Source organism: Equus przewalskii, chromosome 10 (genome assembly GCF_037783145.1).
Source record: "Equus przewalskii isolate Varuska chromosome 10, EquPr2, whole genome shotgun sequence".
NCBI classification, from domain to species: Eukaryota; Metazoa; Chordata; class Mammalia; order Perissodactyla; family Equidae; genus Equus; species Equus przewalskii.
The window spans coordinates 51165821-51191155 of NC_091840.1; the positions used below are offsets into that span (position 1 = coordinate 51165821).

Below are 25335 nucleotides of genomic sequence, written 5' to 3' on the forward strand. Positions count from 1 at the left end.
TATTCTTTCTGAAGCATGGAGTGGGGAAAAAGATGGAAAATGCAGAAAAGAGCATAAGAGAATATGGAATGTGGGGTAAAGGTCTAAGTACATTTAACTGGAGTCACTTAAGTAAAGGAGAGTAAGTGACTGGTTCAGAAGCAATAGTTAAAGAGTTACTGATTACCAATTTTATAGTATTAATGAAAGACATCAAACCACAGATTCAAGAAACACTACAGATCTCAAGCAAAATAAATACAAAAAATCCCCACCTAGGCACATCGTAGTAAAACTTCTGAAAACCAAAGGCAAACAGAATTTTTAAAAAATTGGCTGAAAAAAAAAAAGACACATTACCTTCAAAGGAGCAATAATAATACTGAGAGCTCATTTCCAAGATAAAGATGAAATCCAGGAGAGAGTAGAAGTCAAGGATACATGTTATAATCTTTAAAGAACTGAAAGAAAATAGCTTCCAGTCTGGAATTACATACAGAGCAAAATATTCTTCAAAAATGGAAGTGGAACAAAGAGGTTTATAAATGAAAACAGAGAGAATCCATTCCCAAGAGAACTGAACTAAAGGAAATACTAAATGATGTTCTTTAGGCAGGATGAAAATAATCCCAATGGAGGCAAAGCAGTGCAGGAACGCATGAATGACAAGAGGTAAATACAGGAATATTGACTGTATAGAACAATAATATCTTGATTTTTAAAATAAATGAAAAATTAAAATACTTAATAATAGCCAAAAGTCTGGGGGGGGGGATAAGCTGAGTTAAATTGTAACATTTTGTGTTATCTGGGGAGTACAAATTATAGTAGACTAATAATTCAAGGATGCATGTTGTAATTTCTTGTTAGCCATTAAAATAATAATAAAAGAATATATAATTAAGAACTAATGAGAAATAGAATAATTTAAAAAATCTAATTCAAAAGAAGGTAAGAAAAGTTTAAAATAGGGATTTTTTTTTAAATGTCTTTGATTCTTTGCATTTCTTCTGCTATGAACTTATCTGTATCTTTTGCCCAGTTTTCTATTTGGATACTTTCCTTTTCTTATTGATTTTAGATGGACATAAATACAGGTAAATAGAAATATGTTCAGGTGAATATTGCAAGTACACTCTTGTAGGGCTCAGTTTTAAATCTTTATGCCTTGGTTGGGACACTAAGGGCCTGGTGAGACCACTTGCTTGGACGTTAGTGAGAAGAGGGATAGTCCCTTGAAGTCTTATGCTTTGCACTCAGTAGGAGCTCACCAAATGCCTAATGAGTTGAACTGAATTGAGATGATCAAGGGGCTAAGCAAACAATGGGTCGCTGCATTGTTGTCATTTAGACAGTAAGAAGTTATTTGAACCAGTGACAGGAATAGCGAATGCTAAATGTTGAAGTCCAAAGAGGGAGCAGAAATAAACCGGGCTGGAAAGAACCACAGGAATTCCCTGTGGTTGGAAGGCTCAGCCTGATGTGGACATGTGCGCTGCCGCTCTAGGTGAGGTGCCTGGAGCAGAAACGCGTGACGCATACCTAATCAAGGCCAATAGGTGGCGCTCTAAAGACGTCCCATCGCCGTCCAGACTTCCAGGGCCAAGATGTTGCTTCAGCGCCTGAGCAGTGGAAACTGGCTGACGTATGGGAGACTCCGAGCTCTAACTTTTTGGCTCTGTGCTTCCTCCAGAGGTGAAATGCTCAAACTCAGGAGCCCTGTAGGGTTTTTTTTCTATGCTTGCTTTGCCTGCGGGTGCTTGGATAACACCATCCATTCATTCATTTAGACCAGTGTGGTTCAGCCTTTGATAAGCAAACCAATCACCTGATTCTCTTGTGCAAATGCAAAGTCTGATTCAGCAGGATTGGGGTGGGGCCTGAGGTTCTGCATTTCTAAGAAGCTCCCTGGCAATGACTCATGCTCAGTAGTTCTAAAAATTTAGAACATGCTGACTACAAGGTCCTGTCTCTGTGCAACACAGGAGGTGGGTGAGTTTCCAGCTCCCTAGAGTGAAATCCCACTGAAATGTCTGCAATACAAGTTAGAGTGGGAGCCCGCTGACTGTGTGATCTTGGGCAAGTTGCGTGACATCTTTGGGTCTCAGTTTCCTCATCTGTACAATAGTAATAATAACAGTTTCTACTTTAGAGAGTTATTTGAAGGTTAAAGCAGGATATCGTATGTAAAACACAGTGCCTGGTGCATGGTAAGCCTCAAGAAGCCTTGGGGTACACTAAGAGAAGTACAGAGGCGGCAGCTCTGGTGGGGTGGTAAATTGGAGAGAGCAAGAAGTGAGGGACAGTCCTTAAGAAAGTGCCATCAAGCTATCAGGATACCCTTTGTCTGGAAAGAGGGGGGTCAGGGAGGTGCGGACGGAGCCAGGAGGAGGGCGGGTCTCCTGATCAGGTGGCAGACCTAAGCTACTTTTGAGGAGGATTTAAGCTGCTGCAGGCTAAGCAGCCTTCCTTCTGGAGATGGTTGGGGTGGGTGGGAGCAGGACTTGCAGGCAGATGGAGCTTCTGCTTTTGGCACACTCCCCCATTTCACATCCTTAGGAGTTTTAGGGGATTGTGAGAGGAGCTAAGAGGAGCCAAGGATCACCCCAGCCCTGCCCTTATGCAAGACTTTGCCATAATTTGCAAAACTTCAGCCCCGCTGCGATGGAGTCCTCAGTCCTCATCAGAGTTTACCTTCAAGTTTTAAATAGGGATGTGTATCCATAGCATCTTAAAGGTCCACAGACATTTATGGACTAACTTCCAGTGCTCTGCTGGGTGCTCCTGGGGATACAGAGACAAATTCACGCAGCCCCCACCCTCACTGGGTGACCTTGAGGAGATAAAGCATCACCATGGGAACGAATTATCAATGAAGGGGCTCAGTAGCCGTTCTTAATGATGGTGCTTCTCCTCTATGGCGAGACTAAATGACACATGAGACCTGCAGCCAATGTGGAGACAGAGGTGTTCAGGGTGCCTCTTCAGACCAGGGTGTCTGATCTGATAGAGACTTAAGAGTGGGTCAGATTTGGGGAGGCAGAAAGGACGGACTCTGCTAACCGCTAAAGGGACTAATTGGATGAGTACGAAGTCAATTACACACATTATCTCATTTAAGCCTAAACAACTCTGTGAGGTCAGTACTGGTATTACCTCCATTTCTTAAATGGGGAAAAAGAGACTCAGAGAAGCAAAGCAACTTGTTCAAGGTCTCACAGCTAAAAGTGGTGGATGGCAGCAATCTGACTTTAAGTCTATTCTCTTATCTACTCATGTGAGGGGTATGCTAGGTTCTGTTCATCTCTTACCCTTGACAAGTGACAGCTCTTCCCCTCCGAATACAGGGACAGAGGCATACATGCATACGGTAGAAATGGGGAAACTTGAAATCCAGGCTAAGGAGTTAGGACTTGAATTTCTTTTTTCCTCTCCCCAGCACTGAAATCTTGCTCAACTCCAGCTGAGCAATGAGGCCGGCAGGGTTGCCTCACTTCTAGACAGCAGGACCCAGCCTTCCTGGCCCGAACCCACTTCCTGTCCTTGTGCCTCCTTTGTCAGAAGGTGATTATCATGCTTCCTGTTGACTTCTACTTTGTTTCAGCTGGTTCAGCGCTGGCCCCTATGTGTTGCTGTTGATCTGATCATCGAGGCTTGGGACAAAGGACACAGGAACAGGTACACTGAGATCTTGGGGAGTTGAGGGAGGAGGGGTCTGCTCAGAGAAGGTCTGGGGCAGGTGAGGGCCAGCCTGAGACACACCAGAGTCCGGGGCTCCTGGTGGTCTGGGGACCCTCTCTGTCCATGTTGAGGGGGGCACTGTCAAAGGCTGAGGTCAGTTTGTGAAGTTGGCTATGTTCCTGTAGGGGCTGACACCAGGGCTTTGCTTTGGTGGCTTCCAGAAGCCACATCATCTGCCCACATCCCCCTAAGATCTCATCACTTTGATTTGGTTTCTGTTTCCTGGGCTACCCCAGGCAGCACTTTTCTGGGTTGCAGAGAGAGCTCCTTGAGTTCAGACAGGTTTATCTGGGACTGACTTATACACGGTCAGTGTGATGCTTGACATTGTGCTGAGCTGACCAAGTCAGGGGCTTGCCCTTAAGTCCTGGCTCCTTGTCTTACCTATGGGCAAGTCATTTCCCTCTGAACCTGTTTTCTTATCTACAAAATGGCAAAATGTTTCTATTTTGTGGGATTTTTTGTGATGCTTAAGCAGGACAATGGTTGTGAAAGTTTTTTGTAAACTGTAAGATGATATTCTTCAGGGTTTGAGTTTACTTTTATTTCATTTTCTAAATGAAACTAGTTTTTTTTATGATATGATAGCGGAGAAAAATTCAAAGAATACAGAGAAAGTGAAATTTTTATGTAATTCCATCCCTGAAGATTACCATTGACAAATTGGTGTATAGACTTCTAGATTAAAAAAATATTTTTGTTGTAGTAAAATATACATAAGATAAGATTTGTCATTTTTAAGTGTACAGTTCTGTGGCATTAAGTACATTCACACTGTTATGCAACCATCATCATCGCCATTCATCTCCAGAACTTTTTCACCATCCCAAACAGAAACTCTGTACCCAATAAACACTGACTCCCCATTTCCTTCTTCCCCTAGCCCTTGGCAACCACCCTTCTACTTTCTATCTCTATGAATTTGAGCACTCTGGATATCTCATATAAGTGGAATCATATAGCATTTGTTCTTTTGTGACTGCCTTATTTCACTTAGGATAATGTCCTTAAGGTTTATCTATATTGCAGCATGTGTCAGAATACCCTCCCTTTTTAAGGCTGAATAATATTCCATTGTATGTATATACTACATTTTGTTTATCCATTCATCTGTTTCTGGACATTTTGGTTGTTTCCACCTTTTGGCTATTGTGAATAATGCTGTTATGAATGTGGGTGTGCAAATATCTGTTTTAGTCCTTTGAATTCTTTTGGGCATATAGTCACAAATGGATTTGCTGGATCATATGGTAATTCTACTTTTAATTTTTTGAGGAATCGTCAAAAATTGTTTCCCATAGTGGCTGCGTTGTTTCATGTTCTTACCATCAGTGCACAAAGTTTCCAATTTTTCTGCATCCTCCTCAACACTTATTATTTTCTGTTTTTTGATGGTAGCCATCCTAATGGGTATGCAGTGGTATCTCACTGTATTTTGATTTGCATTTCCCTGATGATTGGTGACGTGAAGCATCTTTTCATGTGCTTATTGGCCATTCGTATATCTTCTTTGGAAAAATGTCTATTCCAGTCCTTTGCCCGTTTTTCAGTTGTGTTGTTTGTTTTGTTGTTGTTGTCGAGTGGTAGGAGTTCTTTATATATTCTGGAAATTAGCTAGACTACTAGATTTTTAAAACACATTTTTTTTTTTAAAGATTGGCACCTGAGCTAACAACTCTTGCCAATCTTCTTTTTTTTTTTTTTTTTTTGGCTTTTTCTCCCCAAATCCCCCCGGTACATAGTTATGTATATTTTAGTTGTGAGTCCTTCTAGTTGTGGCATATGGGATACCGCCTCAGCTTGGCCTGATGAGCAGTGCTATGTCTGCGCCCAGGATCCAAACCAGCAAAATCCTTGGCTGCTGAAGAGGAGTGTGCGAACTTAACCACTTGGCCACAGGGCCGGTCCACAAATATTTTTTATGTTGAATTCTACTTACTGTCCTGAAACCTTTTTTCATTTAATAATATCTCTCTCTTTTTTTCCCCCTAGGGAAGTTTTGCCATGAGCTAACATCTGTGTCAATCTTCCTCTATTTTGTATGTGGGTCGCTGCCACAGCACTGCTGCTGATGAGTGGTATGCGTCCACACCTGGGAACTGGACCTGGGCTGCCGAAGTGGAGTATGCTGAACTTAACCACTAGGCCATGGGGCTGGCCCCTAATAATATCTCTTAGTCTCATCTCATGTTAATTTATAAATTTCTACCTTGTCCTTCTTAACAGCTGTTTAGTATTCCAATGTATGGATATACCATAATTTATTAAACCAGTCTCCTACTGATGGGTGTTTAGGTTGTTCCCAATTTACTGCTATCATAATAAACAGTGTTGCAGTAAACATCATTGAACATACATCTTTGTATACGAGTCCTATTATTTCCTTAGGATAAATCCTTATGAGTCAAATTGCTGGGTGGAAAGTTATACATGTGTTTGCAGTTTTAATTCATTTGTCCAGATTCCTCTAATAAATGTTATACTGTTTTATTTATTTTAAATTTCATATCCACTTTTATTACAGCAACACAAAGCTTACAATGTAAAATATCAATTCCCTATCCCACCTCCCCACTTCCAAGTTCTCCTTCCCGGAGACAAACGCTTTCAGTTATTTTAATTGTTTCTGTCTCCAAAGAAGTGCCAGTATGGCTATTTCTTTCTATTTTAGTTATTATCTGTTGACTTGTTATGGAAGGTAAGGATATAGCACTCTTATATCTCCCTATCCACATTACTGCTCCCCCATCTTCCTGATATGGTTCTATCACAAATTTTGATTAAATCAATATTCGTGTTTATGTTATATAATTATGTCATGCTATGACTATATAAGTATTGTTCTCTGAGCTATGTAGTTATTATTATTATTATTTTCTTTCTTTTATCTAATCTTTTCCTCCTGGAGTTGACGGTTGCTTCAGGTTTCCATTTTCTTAGTTTTTATACACATATGACTGATTCCTCTCCAACAGAGCTATTAAATTCCTCTGAACATGATCGGACACATCAGCCAATCTCTTGGGTTCCATCTTTTTTTCTTTGTCTTATTCCTCAGCCACATCTCCCTGTAGCCCCATCTGGCTGCTCCCCTCTGAGCTATTGCTGTCAACCTACTGCTCAGTCTGTCCTGGCCCATGTGTTAGCATCATCTTAGAAATTCCCTTTTCACTCTCTTATGTGGATCTTCTCTTTTCTGGATCCCACAGTTTTTTTGCGTTTTACGTTTTTTTTATGGTAAAATATGCATAACATAAAGTTTATCATTTTAGCCATTTTTTAGTGTTCAACTCAGTGAGGAAGTACATTCCCATTGTTGTGTATCCACCACCAGCATCCATCTTCAGGACTTTTTCGTTTTCCCAAACTGGAACCCTGTACTCATTAAACCCTACCTCCCCATTCCCTCTTCCTCAGCCCCTGGCAACACCATTCTACTTTCTGTCTCTATGAATTTGAGTAGAATCATACAGTATTTGTCCTTTTGTGTGGATCTCACATTTTCCTCTTCATTGACTTCCTTATTTTGGTGGCATATGTTTTCCAATACATAGGAGGTAAAGTTTTTGACCAGCTGAAAAAAGGCCTTTATTCTATCCTTACACTTGTTTAAGGGTCTGGCTAGATTTAGAACACAGGGTTGAAAATAATTTTACAAGCAGCGTTTCATCGTCTTCAAGCTTTTAGTTTATTGTGGAGAAGTCCTGTGCTATTCTGGCTCTTGGTCCTTTGTGGATGACCTGGTTTTATGTCTATGGAAGTTTTTCGGATTCTCTTTTCATCCCTGAGGTTCTGAAATTTCATCTGTAGGTGTTTTTTGATTCATGGTGCTGTATGCTCAGGAGACCTTTCACTCTGGGCACTCATGTTATTCAATTCTGGGAAAATTTCTTGAATTATTGTTATCCTAAAAATAATTTCTTGGGCCGGCCCCATGGACTAGTGGTTAAGCTTGGCGCGCTCTGCTTTGGTGGCCTGGATTCGGTTCTTCTGTGTGGATCTATACACCACATGTCAGTGGCCATGCTGTTGCAGCGACCCACATACAAAATAGAGGAAGATTGGCACAGATGTTAGTTCAAGGTGAATTTTCCTCAGCAAAAGAAAAGAAGAATTCTTTCTCTTCATTTTCTCTGTTCTCTCTTTCTGGTACTCCTCTCATTTGGATGCTGGACTTTTAGGTTTATTTTCTTGCTTTTAATCTCCTATTTGGGAAATTTGTTTTTTGTTCTCCTTTTTGGGAGATTTTCTCAATTTTATGGTCATACCCTTCAGCTACATATTTTTCTTTCAAGCCTCATTTTAAAAAAAGGTTCTTGGGGCTGGCCCAGTGGTGTAGTTGTTAAGTTCATGCCCTCCACTTCAGCGGCCTGGGGTTTGCAGGTTTGGATCCTGGGCGTGGACCTACACACCGCTCATCGAGCCATGCTGTGGTGGCATCCCACATACAAAATAGAGGAGGACTGGCATGGGGGTTAGCTCAGTGACAATCTGCCTCAAGCAAAGATAGGGAGATTGGCAATAGATGTTAGCTCAGGGCCAATCTTCCTCACCCCCCCCAAAAAAAGTTCTTGTTCTTGCTCCTTTTTGTAAGCTCCATGTTCTTGTTACATGGATATAATATCTTTATTTCTCTGAAGATATTTATTAAAGTTTTTTCTTTCCTGGCTTACTTCTGCTCCCTGTATTGTATCTATTGCTCTTGAATTTCTTTTGTCTTATTTTGTTCTATCTTTCACATTGGAGGCTTTATCAAATGTTTGGTGGTTCCTCGTTGAATGTTCATTTTGATGATTAAGGAACTAGAAGCTGATTGGAGGCTGTGTGTGTGTGTGTGTGTGTGTGTGTGTGTGTGTGTTTGGGCAGGGGGTGAGAGTTGTTGGCTGTTGGACCTCTGGATAATCAAGTGGGTTGACCAGGCCATGTGGCTTGGAGACCTCTCTGGAGCCAGTCGGGTTCTGTTGAGAGAAACTCTCTGATCTCCTGCCTGGAGAGTAAAAGCCAGGCTGCCAGCATCCTGGAAGGGTATCAGGGGAAGGAAGCTGGGGTCTCATCATCCAATATGTGGCCTTTGAAGAATCCTCCCTGCCCCCATCACTTCCCTTTGCGGTGTAGTGACAACCTTGCATTCTGGTGTGCCACTGTCCCCAGGTCTAGAGCTCCTCTTGTTTAGTTTCTCTAGAAAGTAAACCTCTTCCTCCTGCTGGGCTGGGAGAGAGGTAAACACCTTGACTTGTCAATTGTATGGGCTGTGAAGTCTGCACCTAAGTGCTTTGTAAACACACTGTACTTTCAACAGATCTTCCTGTTTTTAGCCCCACCCCACCCTGCCTTGTGACGTCACTGGCACCTCCAATTCCTGAGCCTTTCTTGGATTCAGAGATGCGACACTGCTTGCCCCTGGTTAGCATTTAGTCTCCAGCCTTCTCTGATCCACCCCATGGCTACCACTCACCAATCTACATTCCATCTTCCAAGATTCTGTTGACATCTCTTGTCCACTGTTGTCTCCTCCCCGCCACTCTGCCTTTGTGGGTTTCTACCTTTTAAAATAGTCCTGTCTTTTTTGTGGTGTTTCAGAAGGAAGTGAAGATACATGTATTCAGTCTGTCATGGTAACTGAGATGGTTGTGGCATTGTCACTCCGACCAGTGTTGTCTGAGAGCGTTGGCTTCCTCACAATTCTGCTAGCACTGGGCGTTATCATTTGTTTTAAACTTTGCTAATCCCATAAGCAAAAAGTGATATCTCATTGTCATTTTAATTTACATTTTAAAAAATTATTAATGATATGATTGAGGATTTTCTCATGTGTTTATTGGCCATTTGTATTTCTTCTACGAACCACTTATTTATATCCAGTGCTCATTTTTCAAGTGGAGTAAGATAATTGCTAAATTGTTGATGTATGGCCAGTTCTGTAAAGAGGTTTAGGATAGATCCCTTATTTTCCTGTATATGTGGTGTTAGAGCACAGGCTTCAGAAAATAGCAGTTCTTAAAGACTACATCTAAAATTTTTGATGATATTTTCCCCCTCCCTTGGGTTACAAAGGAATCTGTGTTTGCTGTACAAAATTTGGAAAAAACTGATAAACACACAAAAGAAAATATAAATCACCCAGAGACAGCCATCAGTTGTAAATACATCCTTCCAGTCTTTTTTCTGTGGGTATGTACTTATAAAAATAAAAGGAAAGTCATTTTATTTTGTATTCATGCTTTTGACTTAGTAAATCCTAATTTGCTCTCATATTATTTTATACCTTGTCCTATGACATCATCATTAGTGGCTACGCAGCAATCCATTGATTCCATACCATCATTTATTTACTCCATCCCCTACTGACAGATTTTAGGTTCTTATTGGATTAAAATTTTCATTAGCAAGTTCCTCTTTTGATCACGACCCCATCTAATCTTGTTTCCGCTTAGCAATCTCTTTTTTTAAGTGAAAGTACAAAGGTAAACTTTAATCATTTTCTGGTTAAATTATAACTAATTCTGAATTAATGAATACAGACTCATGGAGATTTTCTAGCCCTTTCTGTCTTTTGTTCTGAGGGTCAGAGGAGGAGACGGAGAAGGGCTGCTCTGGGATTCTCCCCAGGCTCCTCCACAGCTTTTGATTAGAGTGAAAATGACGAGGAGCTAAGGCTCCGGGGAGGAGTGAGATATGCAATGAGGAGAAAAAGGAAGCAGATCAGGCAGATATTTGAAGAAGTCATCCAAGAAATGATAGCTTAACAGAGAGACAATCTGAAAGAACAGACTGGTCTGAGAGTTGAAGATCTGAATTCTCTTCTGAATCTGCCACTATGTGTCCTTGGGCAAGTTGCTCAACCCCTCTGGTTTCCTTATTGTCATACAAATTCTCTTGTATTCTGTGAAGTTCTATGAATACAGATTTTGTCACACCAGCTGTGTGATCCTGGATAAGTTGCTTAATGTCTCTGAGACATGGTTTTCTCATCTGTAAAATGGGAACACTAATAGCTACTTCTTAGTGTTGTTGTGAATGGATGTGTGTAAAGATTTATCATAGGGCCTGTCCCATACTAAGTATCCAATAAATGAGAGCTATTTTTATTGCATGCTGATTGTTATGTAAGAGGAGGGCAATTATATCATCCCACACTTTGTGTATGGAAAGGAACTCTGTCTTTTCAAAAGTGGGTTTCAAAGTTCGATCTGCAGCTGGGACAGATGCCAAGGGGCACAGTACAAAGTCACCACTAGCCAATGACCTCCCTTTTCAGCTCATTCTTCCCCAGGGCTTCGATGCGGTCCAGTTATGGGTCAAGTTAAACACGCAACTGTTTAACACAGATGAGTAGGATGCATGAATGCTGATCGACAGGGGAAGCAACAGGAAACCCCACTTCACAAACATAAAATATCCATGAGTGTAACAGAAGGGGAACTGAGCCCTAGATGCTATGACTCACCAACGTAGGGATGCCATTAAGAAAAAGCTTACATACTTGCAAGTTGTGATTAATGAGCACGGAGACAGGAGGAAGAAGTTGTGGGTGTAGCTGAAGTTTTGCTTTTTGCAAACGCCGCTGTGCGTTCCTGGACAAATTACCCTTTTCTGTAAAACCAAGAGACTGGATTCTATTTTTGTTCTCCCAAAGGATGGGCTTTGTACTGCTGGTGGCTTGTGAAGTGATGTTATGCAGTACAGAGATGAACACTTGGCATTTTAAGAGTCACGTATTCATTTTATGTAACATTAGGGACAATATGACTAGTGATCAATTTCATGATTTCATAGATATGATTTTTTACGATGAGGCTAATGTAGGATTTAAGTTCACTTTTTAAAAAGTGAGTCAATTCAAAGAAAAATTTAATGATGATATGTAGAAATGGCAAATACTATGAAGGTGGTAAAATTAGAACATCAGATGTGGTAGCCAGAATAATAGCTCCCCAAAGATGTCCCCGTCCCAATCCTCGGAACCTGTGAGCATGTTACCTTATGTGGCAAAAAGGACTTGACAGATGTGATTAAGTCAAGGATTTTGAGATGAGGAGATTATTCTGGATTATCTGGGTGGACCCTATGTAATCCAAAGGGTCCTTATAAGAGGGCGGCAGGAGGATCAAAGTCAGAGAAGGCCATGTGACAACAGAAGCAGTTGTTGGAGTGATGCAGCCATGAGCTAAGGAGCACTGCGGGCTCTAGAAGCTGGAAGTGGCAAGGAACTGATTCTCCCCTGGACGCTCCAGAAGGAACTAGCCCTGCCAACACTTTGATTTTAGCCCTGTCAGTCTCATTTCGGATCTCTGACCTCCAGAAACTATAAGGGGATAAATCTGTGTTGTTTTAAGCCTCCAAGCTTGTGGTAATTTGTTACAGCAGCCACAGGAAACAGACACACCGGACGTCAGATGCACTTGAAAGTGGTTCATTCTGCAAGTTCAGCGATTCCCCAGAGGATGGCAAAGGACTGTTGGCATGAATAAGTCTGTCCTTGATCACCTACCCCCACCTATCTAGGAGGGGGCTGACCCTGCCACCAAGTTGGGCAAACTGGCCAAGGAGAGGCAGGGCTCCCAGCCCCCTGTCCCCGGAGGGTGCTTGGCACCTAGGTGAGAGAATGGGTCCTGACTCATGGGAACTGTCTACAGTATCATCTGGTTCAACCTGCTCATTTTACAGATGAAGAAACTGAGGCTCAGACAAGGGCCTCAATGAGTAGCATCACCTGAGATGGGGCTGATTTGGCCGAGAAGAATAAACAACTGAATTCCTGCGGTGGTGGGAGGGGATATCAGCGGGCAGAGGCGTGTCGGGTTCTCACACCAGGGAGGGGAACCCTGAGAAGGGGTGGGGCCCGCACCTTTGCTGCAGGTGGAGAGTGGATCTCAGCACCCTTCGATCACCTTCTCCATGTGTCTGGGCCTTTTGCTTTCACACTGCCTCCTCTAATATCTTTTTATCATGGTTTGAATAACCATCCTGTCCACGTATGACCTTAGAAAATTGTTGAAACAGCAACATGCTTGGAGAAAGGGTTCCCCTTCTCTGCCTTTATATCCTGCCCCCAGTACTTAAACTGATGTCTTCTCTTCTACTTGGCCTGCTGCCCTCCAAAGGGATGCTTATTTTCTTTTCATAGAAGGGACGTTTCTACTGTGATTAACATGAAACCTGGGATGTTTCATTTCTGCATTTCAGCAGTTACGAGTCAAAATTGGCCTTTGTGGAATGGACATTTCCGAAGAAAGCCCAATCTCCTAATTTTGAGCCGAAAATCTTTTCCATGTAAAGGCTACAAAACCCCCTTGTTGCAGTTTTCAAAGTGGACATCAAGACCTGTGTTGTATTATACAGGAATTGATGCAAACTAGTCTGAAATGTCCTCTGAGATCCCATGGACTGCCATTTTACCATATTAGGTTGTAATTATAAATGGTCAGGGTACTCTTCCCTTTATTTAGACAGCGTCACCAGACAAGCGACCCCCAGAGAGGCAATTCTTACATTTCGAATTAGCTATATTGACATTCCAGGTAGTCCTATTGTTCAAAGTGCCAAATATCATTATGTTGTCAGTTAGTGGGTGTTTAGAAGATATGAGGTTGGAAAGATTGTAGGGTGGAAACTTTACATCTGTGGAACCAGCATATCTCTGTTTACGGGAAGGAATAACATCAGATTGAGCTAATTAGGGAGTCATAGCAGAAGGAATTAATTCTTGTGATCTGTGCCGCAGAATTGGGAATCGTCCTATTGAAGTCTACTGACACCAGTGTGCCCATGTCACTCTCGTAACTGCTGGAGTGACGTGGCTGAAAGGCTGAATTTTAAAATGGTCCTAAGGCCATAGACTTAGGAAAATCATTTGGAAAGAATTTTGGGGAAATTATCTTTCTTTGTTAAGTTTGGATGCATTCTTGTTTTTTTAAAAACTTTAAAAAAATTATACCTTTAATTATTTTTGGTTAAAAAATACAGAGAAGAAACAAAAAAGGAAGGAAGAACAGATGAGAGAGAGAGAATTACCTGTGCTCTCACCTCCCAGAGATGACCACTGTGAACATCGTTTTCGTATCTTTTTAGACTTTTTCTATGTGTAATGTATGTATGTTTTTCTATTTTACAAAAGTGGGATCATATTATACATATTGTGGAGTTAACTGCTTTATTCATTTAACTGCATATTGTGAATATCTTTCATTGTTACTATCCTTCTGTAATATTATTGTTACCAATTGTATTCTATTATATTGTGTGGCTATCACATAATTCCACATAATTCATCTTTTCATCTAGCTTGTTTCTGATTTTTTGCTAACCAGTGCTTTGATGAACATCCTCATGGATAAATCTTTGCACACGTTCATGATACTTCTCTTCAGGTAAATTCCTAGGAGAGGCTGGATCATGGGGTTGCACATTTTCAAGTTTCTGGTTCACGTCACTACACACCTTGTAGCACCCCCTTGGCACCATCTGTGAGAGGGTGGTTGCTCTGTGCTCCTGCCTGTACTTTGTAGTCTAATGTTTTACAATCTCACTTATTTGTTGGATGGAATGTGGAATCCCTTCTTTGCTGTGCTACTTTGAGTGTTTTTGATTAGGAGCAAGGTGGAATATGTTTCTTAGTCACCTGTATTTTAAAATTTTGTCAATGGCTCCTCTTTTTATGGAGGAGTTCTTTATTAGAGTTCTAAGCGGTAAAAGTGCTTTGATGAAAGAAAGAAAAAGGAGAAAGAGGGAGCAGTAGAGGAGGGCAATGAAAATATCTCAGAACTTAAAAACATGCATTATGAGTTGTTTATTCATTCAACAAATGTTATGTGCCTCCTACATGCCAGGTGCTGCTTTAAATGCTACCTTAAATAGAAAATATGGAAAAGTCCTGGCTAATGTTTTTCTCCTCAGTACTTTTCACTGCTGGACATGCTAACGTTTCTTTCTCTATTTTCTGTTTCCCATCTATTTCCCTTTTCTGGAAGCTTATTTGTTAACTGCTCTATCCCTGGGGCCTAGAACAGTGCCAGGCACTCAGTAATATTTGTTGAGTGGCTGAATACATGATCTTTCAGTCCTGGTAACTTTGACTCATTGGCTCACCTGGTGATGGGAATTTGGCTGAAATTACCTGAGACCATCAGCTCAGGTTGGTAGGAAACACTCCATTTCTTTTAAGCCCTGTCATTTCATTAGAATGGTTTGGGTGTAGGCAAAACTGGTGCCACCTTGTCTGTGTAAAGGTGTCTGAGCAGATATTGCTTTTGTCTAGGGACAACCGCACTGTTTTTGTAGGTGTGATGGCAACAGCCCTCAGGGTTGCTAGGTGTTAACCAAATTAGCAATCAACAGTGTCATGCCATCCTCCTCTGTGCAGGCAGTTATTACTCTGGGGTGTGGGCAGTGACTGCCAAGGGGCCAGAGTGGGGGCCAGGGCTGACAGTGAAGACTGCAGCTTGGGGGAGTGGAGGCTCTGAAGCCAGGAAGACCACAGGGCTGCAGATAGTTCCAGGTCGGGAGGAAGTCCACAGTTCAGGTTAGGCTACTGGGAAAGAAATGGGGCAGCTCCAAGAGGTTCATGGGGGCCTGGCAGGATATCAGTTTCCATCAATAGCGGAGAAAAGGTAAAGCAGAGACTCTTGCAACCTCAGTTTACCCCCCTGGATTAGGACGAGCGCCCTTTCCTTCCAAGTACCGGCAACCAAGGCAGAATTCTGACAAGAAGGTCTGTTGCAGCCTCAACCTAAATTGTCCTCATTTTTCTCACCTGTGAGAGCCATTTTTCAGCAAGCTACACCTGGAGGCCCTGGGGGTGGAAACACCCTGCAACGGCGAGAAGCAGGCCGCATTCTCAGACAGACACAAGGGAAAGAGAAGGAACAGCAAGGGGATTTGGAACCCAAAACATTTCATAGCAAATTCATTATACCCAATTCCTGCCTTTTTGTCAACTTACAGCCATCTGGAGTTTGAAATTTAGGGGGCAAATTCTGATGGAAGAGCGGAGGTTTGGGAGCCTGAGTTGCTTTGGGTAGTTCGTGAGCATTGTTTGCTCAAGAAGCTACTGAGGATGCAATAAAGACAATAAGTGGAACTTTATCTTCCCTTTAGTACAGAGTTCCCCTAGGCTGGGCCAAGGGTCAGGGACCAACCAGAAGTGGGAATTTTTTTTTTTTCTGAGGAAGATTAGCTGAACTTAACCACTACACCATGGGGCCAGCCGGGCACTTTTTCCATTTCTTATCTTGGAGGGGAAATTTATCATCTGGTAGAAGTCTCTGGCATTCTGTAGACACCTAGCTGCTCATTCATATTGAATGCCCACTCTATGCCAGACACTATGATAGAAAGTAAGATAAATGTCTCTATTTAAGTCACCTGCACATATTTTTATGTTCTTAATTTCACATCTCTGTTGCTTTTATTTTTTGGGGGTGAGGAAGACTGGCCCTGAGCTAACATCTGTGCCCATCTTCCTCTATTTTTATATGTGGGATGCCACCACAGCATGGCTTAATGAGTGGTGTGTAGGTCCGCACCTGGGATCTGAACCAGTGAACCCTGGGCTGCCAAACTGGAGTGCACGAACTTAACCACTACACCACCAGGCTGGCCCCCTGGTTATGTTTCTTTATAGCACTTATTATGACCTGACAGAAATAAATTTGTATGTTTGCTTGTAGTCTGTTTTCCCCATTAGAATATAAGCTCCATGGGGGTGGGGGTAGGGGTAGGTGTTGGGGTGAGGGTGGGGGAAGGGTACACTTTATTACAGTTACATGGTTGAATCCTCAAGGCTTAGCAGAGTGCCTACAACAGAGCAAGCACTAAACTCATAGCCAACGAATGACTTTCCCCTCTCTATAAAACCACTTCTCACTTCAAGGTCCAAGTAGATAATTTGTTTTTTTTAAAGATTTAATTTTTTTCCTTTTTCTCCCCAAAGCCCCCCAGTACATAGTTATATATTCTTCGTTGTGGGTCCTTCTAGTTGTGGCATGTGGGACGCTGCCTCAGCGTGGCTTGATGAGCAGCGCCATGTCCGCGCCCAGGATTCGAACCAAAGAAACACTAGGCCGCCTGCAGCGGAGCGCGCGAACTTAACCACTGGGCCATGGGGCCAGCCCCCAAGTATATGATTTTTTAAATCAAAAAGATTATTATTATTATTACTATTTTTTATTACAAAAGGAAAAGATGTTGCTTTGGGGACTGTAGGTGCTGTAGACTGGGTCTAAGATTTGGGCTCAAGAAAAGTCATAATTGCCCATGACCCCAATCCCGGTTCCTTTGTAACCTGGCATCACCTAAGTTCAGCCTTTCATACCAGTGGAAATTTTCTCTCTATGTGGTAATTTTGCTCAGAATTTGAGGCATTTTCTACAAAGTGCTGTCAATCTTGCATTTGGAGTTCTAGCCATCAAACAATCGATTCATTCTTTCACTTTCGTTGAAGCATATTAAACGAGTGTTTGCTAAGTGCCTATTGCTGGGGGATATTAGGACAATCAACACTGTCCCTGTGCTCCGTGGGCTTTGGTTTCTTGGGGAAGCAAAGACACTTCCATGACCAAAAGGCCGTGTTCAGTAAGTCTCCTATGAACTATGCGGGGCTCTACTTGAGCTCAGAGGAAGGAACACTCACTTTATGTATCAGGGAAAGCTTCCTGGAGGAGGTAGTATATGAGTGAGACTTCAAGCCTAGGAGCAGCTGTAGTGCATAGGGCAGTGGGAGTCAATAAAAGGCCCAGAGAAGAAGGGAAATGTCCATTTGGGGGACACCGTGGAGGGTCTGGTCAGGCCCAGATAGATGAACTATAGGAAGGAGACGGTAGAAGTGGGTTGGAGTTGCTTTGGGAGGGCCTTGAACGGCAGATTTTGTAGTTCATACTTTATCAAAAGGCAACAGAACGCCAAAACAAGTTTTGGAGCCCGGGATGCTCTGTACACAGCGGGCTTTTAGAAAGAGCATTCAGATGACTGTGCTGACTGCTGCACTGGAACAAGAAGAAATTCTAGCGACAGAAGTTTGGGAAGGGAGGGACAGACAAATAGGAGACTTTGGACTGGGAAGATTCAGGGGGAAAATACTGGAAAATGGATTTATCTGAGAAAGTTTATGAAGGGAAAGTCTTTCAGGTTTGGTGACCACGTGAGTGAAATGAAAGCTGGGAAGGGGATAATTAAGGGTGATTTGACGAGGACTTCGTGCCTTAGGGACTAGGGGAGTGATGACACCATTGGTGGAAATATGAAAATCATTTCAGAAATTTCAACTGGGGCAAAAGGAGAATTTGTTTGGGGTTTAGACATGAAGAGCCGGAGGTGGTGGTGGGACATCTGATGGACATTTACAGCAGGCCATTGGTAACCAGCTTGCTATTGGGAGTCCCTTGCCCAGCCTGATCTATGCCCCTAAAGCTTAGCAAAAAATACTGGCTAAAAAATATGGAGAGATTAGGCTGAATCAAACCTTTGATTTGGAGGTGTCTGCTTACCTGATTCAACAGGGAGTTATATATGCCCCATCTCCTCAGAGTTTTCATGGCAGGCCTGGGTGCACAGTATTACCTTTTGTGTGTGATGTGGCTGGATTCCAGCATCCTCATTGGCTAGAGTTTCCATTAGTGTCAGCTGGTCATCCCCCACGTCTCCCAGTGGTGGAACCTGACCTCTGTTTCTCGAGTCTCAGAGTTTGTGGCAGGGAAGATGTTGGGACGCTTGTGCATGCTCTCAAGGACTGTGACATTGACCCCTTTGGCTCAATCCAAGGAAGATCCTGTACTGGGACCTATGCCTCAGCAAACCCCTTCCTAGTAATTTATGAAGGCAGAGGCTGGGGCAACCCTCACTCACCTTTTCTACCTTCACAAAGCTGATTTTGTAACTTTTGTCCCCCTTAGAGGCTGTCTTCAGTCTTCACTTCCACTTTATTTTCCCTGGATGGGCATGTGGAAACAGGGAGGGGGGAAAGGCTGCTTTTACTTGGGAGAAAGCTCAACCAACACAGAGGAAGGCGATCAGTTATAGGGCTTTGATCTCTCTGAGGGCCCTGCTAAGCAAAGCCCATTCATTAAGATGGAGCCAACACATCAGTCTTGAAAAACACCAGTTCTGGGTCCAGGCTGGGTGGGAAGGTGGGAGGGGTGGTGGCCGGGAAGATGACGCCAACATTTTATGCAGGGCCTGGCCTGCCATTAGGTGACTCAGTGTGTTTCTCAGGACTTCAGCCAGGAAGGACAAGAGTTGCAGCCTTTATTTATTTTTTCCTCTTGGGGTGGGACTGTTATGTCTTGGCACTAGGTTCGCAGGAAGGCCTCCCTGCCTCATCGTCTCTCTGCCTGTGATCTCATCGGCCAGAGCACAGCTTCAGCCAGGGAAGCAGAGCCCCAGAGCCTCAAAGAGCTTCCATGATGTCCCAGGTCATTGGGCTTGGGCTCAGACCTGCTTAGGTTTAAACGCCAGCTCCTCTGGGCCTCAGTTTTCCAATGTATAAAATGGAGGTAATAATTCCAGCCTCACACGCTGCTTGTGAGGATTGAGGGAGACAATGTATGTAAAGCACTTAGCACACTGCTCTACCCCAATAAATGGTGGTAGTTATTAACAGTCCCCCTTCTTGAGCGGCAGCATAGTAGTGGTTAATAGTGTGGTTTCCGGAGTTAGACAATCCAGATTAGGTGGGTTTGAATCTTGAGTCCTGTTTTTTCTAGTTGAGTGACCTTAGGCAACTTCATCTTGCTGCATTTCAGCTTCCTCATTTGTAGAATGGGAATAATAACAGTATCTATCTCACAGGGTCATTGTGAGGATTAAATTATGCAAACCAGGCGTTTAGCACAATTGCCGGTACATACAGATGAAACAACAAAAGTGAACTACTCTTATTATTATTATGATCTTTTCAACCCTATATTCTTTAGAGTTCAGCTCAAGGCGCCATCCTTCCCACAAACCCCATTAATCACTTCTCTGATCTTCATTGATTTGGACCCTCTTACAACCCATCTTGCATTGTTCCTATTAATGTCCATTTCCTCAAAATTCTAACTGGACCTCCTAGGCTCACCTTGCTCTCACCTTGAGGCCCTACACGTCATTATCGTGTCCAAAAAACCCACAACTTCAATTCCAAGAACACTGACATCAGAGAGAATTACATTGTACATTACACAGCAAAAGTTCCTAAAATTATTTTTTAAAACAACTCTGTTCCTTCAAGGTTCCACTTCCTAAGCAGTTGCCCATTCTCATTCTCCCTTTCTGAGCTAGTCCCCCCTCAGCCCTCTTCGCTTTCAAGTCCCCTTAGGACTATAAAATGAATTCCTAGTCCTATAAAATGGATTCCATTCTTTAGGGGCCCCTGGGAGATGAAAACACACACACACACATATTTATATAAATAAATATACGCTTAGATATATAAAATATATAAATGGATATTCATATTCCCTTGGTGCCTTCAACGAATCCATTCTTTCACTCAATAGATATTTGAGGGCCCATTTTGTGTCTGAGACCAAGCTATCTGTTGGGATAAGTCAGGCATAAGAGGTTCTAGCTCTCATGGAACTTACATTCTACTGGAGGAAGACAAGAACAAGTATAAAATTTCCAGCTGGTGGAAGAGCCATGAAAATAGCATAGGTCTTTGTGAGCGAAAGAGTGATGAAGGGGACTAGTATACTGGTATTCTACTGGGTGAGCGGGGGTAGACTCGGAGGTGAAATCTGAGCCGACACTCATTTTATAAACGGGAACACAGAAACACAGACACCTGAAGGACCTTGGTGGCTGAAAAACTGGAAGGCACGTTCTCATCCAGGTGCTGCCACTTTCCCGAACGGCAGAGCCTTTGGGGCAACCGCGAAGACCGAAAACCCACAGGGCGCAGACTCTGGGGGCGCCTGCGCAGAAGTGGCCGCCAGCCTGACGTCAGCGCGCCGGGCCGACCCGGCCCTTGTGACGCGGTGCTCGCCACAGCCCCGCCCTGGCCGCCCGCGCGCTCGCGCGCATGCTCCGAACCCCGCCCCCGTGCGTCACAGAATGGCCTCGGACACCCAGGCAGCCCCTGACGTGTCGGGGAGGAGCCGGGCGCGGAGGTGCGCGGAGTGGAGCTCAGGGCTGCGGAAGGGAGCGGAGCTGAGCGGCTGGGCGCGCCTGGCCAGGCCAGCGGAGCGGAGACGTCGGTGGAGCGGCGGCGAACATGCGTTTTTGACACATTGGAGGTGAGCCTGCGGTGCGGGGCCGCTCCCGAGGGGCCGGGCCGGGCCGGGCCGGCGGCGCCGAGGCCTGTCCCCGGGGAGCCTGCGGGGCCCGGGGGCTGTGTCTGAGGCTCCGCCGGGCCGGGCCGGGGCAAGGTTCTGGGGCGACCAGTCCGGGGGCAGCTGTTCCAACCGCTCTAACTGCCCCCTCCCCGCCCTGGTCTGAGGGGTGGCCCGCCAGGGGCCCTTGGAAGGGGGCGAGCTCCGCCGTCTCTGGAGGATGTGCTCGCTTCCGGGGGTGGAGGGAGGGCTGGCGGGGACGGAGGCCGGGACGTGGCACCGTGGGCCGGGGCTCTGGTGGCGCAAGGAGTGGCTCAGTTGGAGGTGGCAGCGGCGCGCCCAGCTCTCCCCCTCTAACCTCCCCCCATCCCTCCAGCTGGGAGGGTGGTTTGGAGCCAGGTTGGGTTTTGAGCTCTCGTCGCTTCTCTCCTGCGGCTGGCGAGAGCGGAAGCAGCCCACGTTGGGCTCCGATGGCATTCCCGTGACTCCCCGCCGGGTTTTGGAGTTCCGAGAAGTGTCACCAGACGGGTTCGGGTTGCTTGTGCTCGCCTCTTTTTTGCTGGTAGCTACCGAGTAACCCTTTAAGTTTTGACAAGGAAGCGACGGTTCTTTGACTGCTGATTATTGCCTTCCATTTCTGTAGCGCCTTTGCACGTTTCAGGACGTTCTTGCTATCTCTTTTGAACCTCATCACCCTGTGGTGGTTATACCTGATTGATTCTGTTATCGCCATTCGACGGCTGGGGAAATTGAGCCCGGCTAGGGTGGGAGGTGTTAAGTGATTTATACTGTGGATTCTCCCAACTGGTGAGTGGCTTCGCTTGGATCAGAATTAACGTCTCTAGGCTCGAAGTTAGGGTTTCTCTTTGTGGGATTTTTGTATCCTCCTCAGCAAGAAAGCAAAACAGAAAATCTCACTTGCCAGAAATATACCAGAAGCTAGTAGAAGATTTATTTAAATATTGTTGACCAACCTCACCTAGAATAAGAACTGCTACTCAGTTATAAAAAAAAGTCCTACTCTGAAACTTGTTCACGGGTTGCTGGCTAATTATTTTGTCTGATAAACTGTGTTGCTCTTAATCCACTTATGAAATAGGGTAATGGCTATGCTAAGTCATGAAGTTGGTGGGGTAAAATGCAGCATTAAGTCCTGGGTTGAAGAGAAGTAAAAGGGAACCGAGTAAAGATCTCTCTTCTGGATTTTTATTAAAATTGTTATTTAAAATCAGAGGTCGTAAGGAACAAAGAAAACCTTTGGCTAGCTCTGGTTAGAGGTTGACCTAGTCCAGATAGAAGTTGCTAAATCTTATGAAGCTGCTCTTTTTCAGTTCTGTTTTGACTTTTTAAGTTAAATAAATTGAAGTTGGATAAGGAACACTTAAAATAAGTAAAAACTTAGATCTTGCTTTCATGAGATCTGTAAAACTTATTTTTATTCTCATTTTAAACCATGCTGGGGTAAATTTGGTTACTAAATCTTAAAATTACTTCTGACGTAAGTTTCTGAGCACTTCGTAAGGTAGAAAAAGAAGTTTGACAGTCAGGACCAAAAGGGAGACCATACTTATGATTGACTTTGAAAAGTTAAAAATTCTGTAAATATCACCTTTTGGGAGAAGTAGAATTTTGGTAAAAAGTCATGTATTACCTACAGTGAGTTCCAAAAGAACTCTTCTAATCTCATGTCCATTCTACAACTATTGACAAGAAGCAATATCATATAAAGTGGATTTTTGTTTACCGTTGCACAAAGAGGAGTTTCTTTGTAAATATAGCATTTTGGACAGGCTGTTTTATACCCACATGACTTGGTTTGGCAGTTGCTAGATAACTGGAGGTCATATACGGTCTGATAGTGCCCCGTGTACAAGTCGTCATACTTTTGAGATTTGCACTCCATGCATGTGAGACATGGTATTGAGGGAAGATTTGGGTAGCAGGGGAGAGTACCTAGTTATCTGCCTTCATTTCAGCTTCAGAAGACTGTAGATGTATCATTAAAGCGTTTTTTTTTTTTTTGGCAGTATATTTCTCTATATTGGCTAACTTTCTATAGCCTTAATATCTCTAGTTACATAGTTTCAGATAACACAGTAAACACATCCTCCCGCTGCAACTTGAAGCAAACTGAACAGACTGTCTTTCCAGCCCCTGAAAAGGTCTTTTGAATGTCTGCACTGGTAGCAAATTTTTATCATTTGTAACAAATCTAATTTTTTTTTTTTTTTTAAAGATTTTATTTTTTCCTTTTTCTCCCCAAAGCCCCCCAGTACATAGTTGTATATTCTTCGTTGTGGGTCCTTCTAGTTGTGGTATGTGGGACGCTGCCTCAGCGTGGTTTGATGAGCAGTGCCATGTCCGTGCCCAGGATTCGAACCAACGAAACACTGGGCCGCCTGCAGCGGAGCGCACAGACTTAACCACTCGGCCAAGGGGCCAGCCCCTAACAAATCTAATTTTTGAAAAGGGTAAGTCTGATGAATAAAATTAGAGTGATAAAGCTTGATAATACCGATTAGGAAGCAGTAAAAATGAGGTGTGACCACAAAGAAAGAACTTTTTGTTTAGTTTTTAATCTGGCTCGTTAAGACTGCTCCAAAAGAGATTTTAGAAATGTTTTCAGTTTTGGTGGTATCACTGGAAAATGCATATAGCTTCCGAAAGTGATTAATTTTAAGGATTCATTTGTATGTTATAAATTCTGAAGCACATTTATTTTGTGGTCATACTTCAGAGGTCCGTGCCTGAACTACCAGTTTTTTTTTTATCATTTAATGAAATTTATGTGGCGTTTACTACGTGCCAGGCTCTGTAGTAAGTACTTTACAAATATTAACTCACTTAATCTTTATAACAATCCTATTTTAATTATTTTCTCCGTTTTATAGGTGAAGAAATGGGGCACTGAGTGGTTGAGTAACTTGCCCAAGGTCACCCAGCTAGTGAGTAAGGGAGTCTGATTCAGACCAAGGCAGTTTGACTCCAGGGCCTGGACTCTCAACCACTATGTTGTGCTGCTCCTACCACTTGTTCCCTGGTTAAGTTTTTTAATTGCCTTGTTCTGGAAAAGATGATGGTCGTTTTAGTAAAAGGTTTCTGACACAGATTATAATACTACTTGAAAGGCCAATGAGCAAGTGGTAAAAGTAGCCGGTAAATTAGAAAAATTGCAGTCAACATTCACTTTGCATAAGATTGATCAGGAAAATAGAGAAGCATATGTAAAATAAAAACATATTAAAATAATTTTGCTAGAACTGTTTGACACTGAACTAAGTAGTTAGACAAGGAGGATACAAGAAATAGAACTAGATTCTCAAGAAGTTTCACACGAAAGGCTATTTAAAACCTGAGTCACCAGGGGACGCTGGTGGAAAAATTGGTAGTTGCGTTAAGAATATGACCCTGTTCAAGAACCAAAAATGAGGGACAAATGGATACCGTATAGTACAGCCAGAGGTGTAAACAGTGAGATTCCTCAGGGAACACTACTTCGCTAAGGCTCTTCAAGGTAATACCTCCTCATAGGTCTTCTGATACTGTATAAATAGGTCAATAACAACAACAAAAAACAGCCTCACACAGAAAAGTTTCAAACTGGGCATGTGAATGATAACGTTGACAGATAAAAACAGCCCTAACCCTATCTGTAGAATGGTTGGCTCCACATTAAAATATATTTGAATAAACGTTAGATGCCAGGGAAGGCATCTACTAGTCATTATGAACTTCTGTAAGGGTGCAGCCCATGGATCACACAATTGCCGATATCAATTGCTGCATAGTAACAGAAATAGTACTGAAAACTTAAAAAGTATCCTACCTATGAATAAATTGTTGAAGTACTGAAGAAGCACCAGTCACTCAACTCCAGAAAGGCATACATGTAATCTAGAGAAGGTCCAAAGTATGACGACAAAAACATTTAAGGGACCAAGATGGCTGTCAAGTGAATATAAGCTAAAAAGACAGAAATGTTCACTTTGAGAAGACCAAGGCTGAGAGGTATCATCAAAGTTTACAAAACTAAAATGGGCATTAAAAAAATACAAACTTGTTCACCAAATCCTAGAACCTTACGAGGGAGCAACATACAAAACTTATGGTAAATTTAAGATCCAAAATAGGAAATGCACTGATGCCTATAAAAATATGGAACTTATCTCAATTGCATAAAATAGTATAGAATCAGTAAATTAAAAATTTTAGACTTGAAATCTTTAAAAAATGTTTTGTGTAAGGGTCAGGACTTTCTTATACTGTGTTTTGATTTCTCTCGAATTTCCACTTGCTTTTTTTCTTACCGACACAAGAGTCATGGGCTTTCATCACAACCTCAGATTTATCCAGCTTCCCAGTCATG

The 25335-nt window shown here is 43.0% G+C and overlaps 1 protein-coding gene across 17 annotated transcripts in view; it reads left to right on the forward strand.

Moving 5' to 3' along the window:
- NDEL1 (nudE neurodevelopment protein 1 like 1) overlaps positions 1-25335 on the forward strand; it is a 61534-nt gene that overhangs the window by 4009 nt on the left and 32190 nt on the right. For 3 of the 17 annotated variants that reach the window (XM_070563391.1, XM_008532425.2, XM_070563387.1), the window contains one exon: positions 3584-3657. Coding sequence is in view for 6 of the 17 variants with exons in the window: in XM_070563380.1 (XP_070419481.1) it covers positions 23287-23440 (154 nt within the window). In the remaining 11 variants the exon portion in view is untranslated. Of the gene's footprint in view, positions 1-3514; positions 3658-19008; positions 19209-20408; positions 20934-21250; positions 21777-23234; positions 23441-25335 lie in introns of those variants that run through there. The other 14 variants (XM_008532424.2, XM_008532429.2, XM_070563385.1 and 11 more) reach the window with 11 other exon arrangements.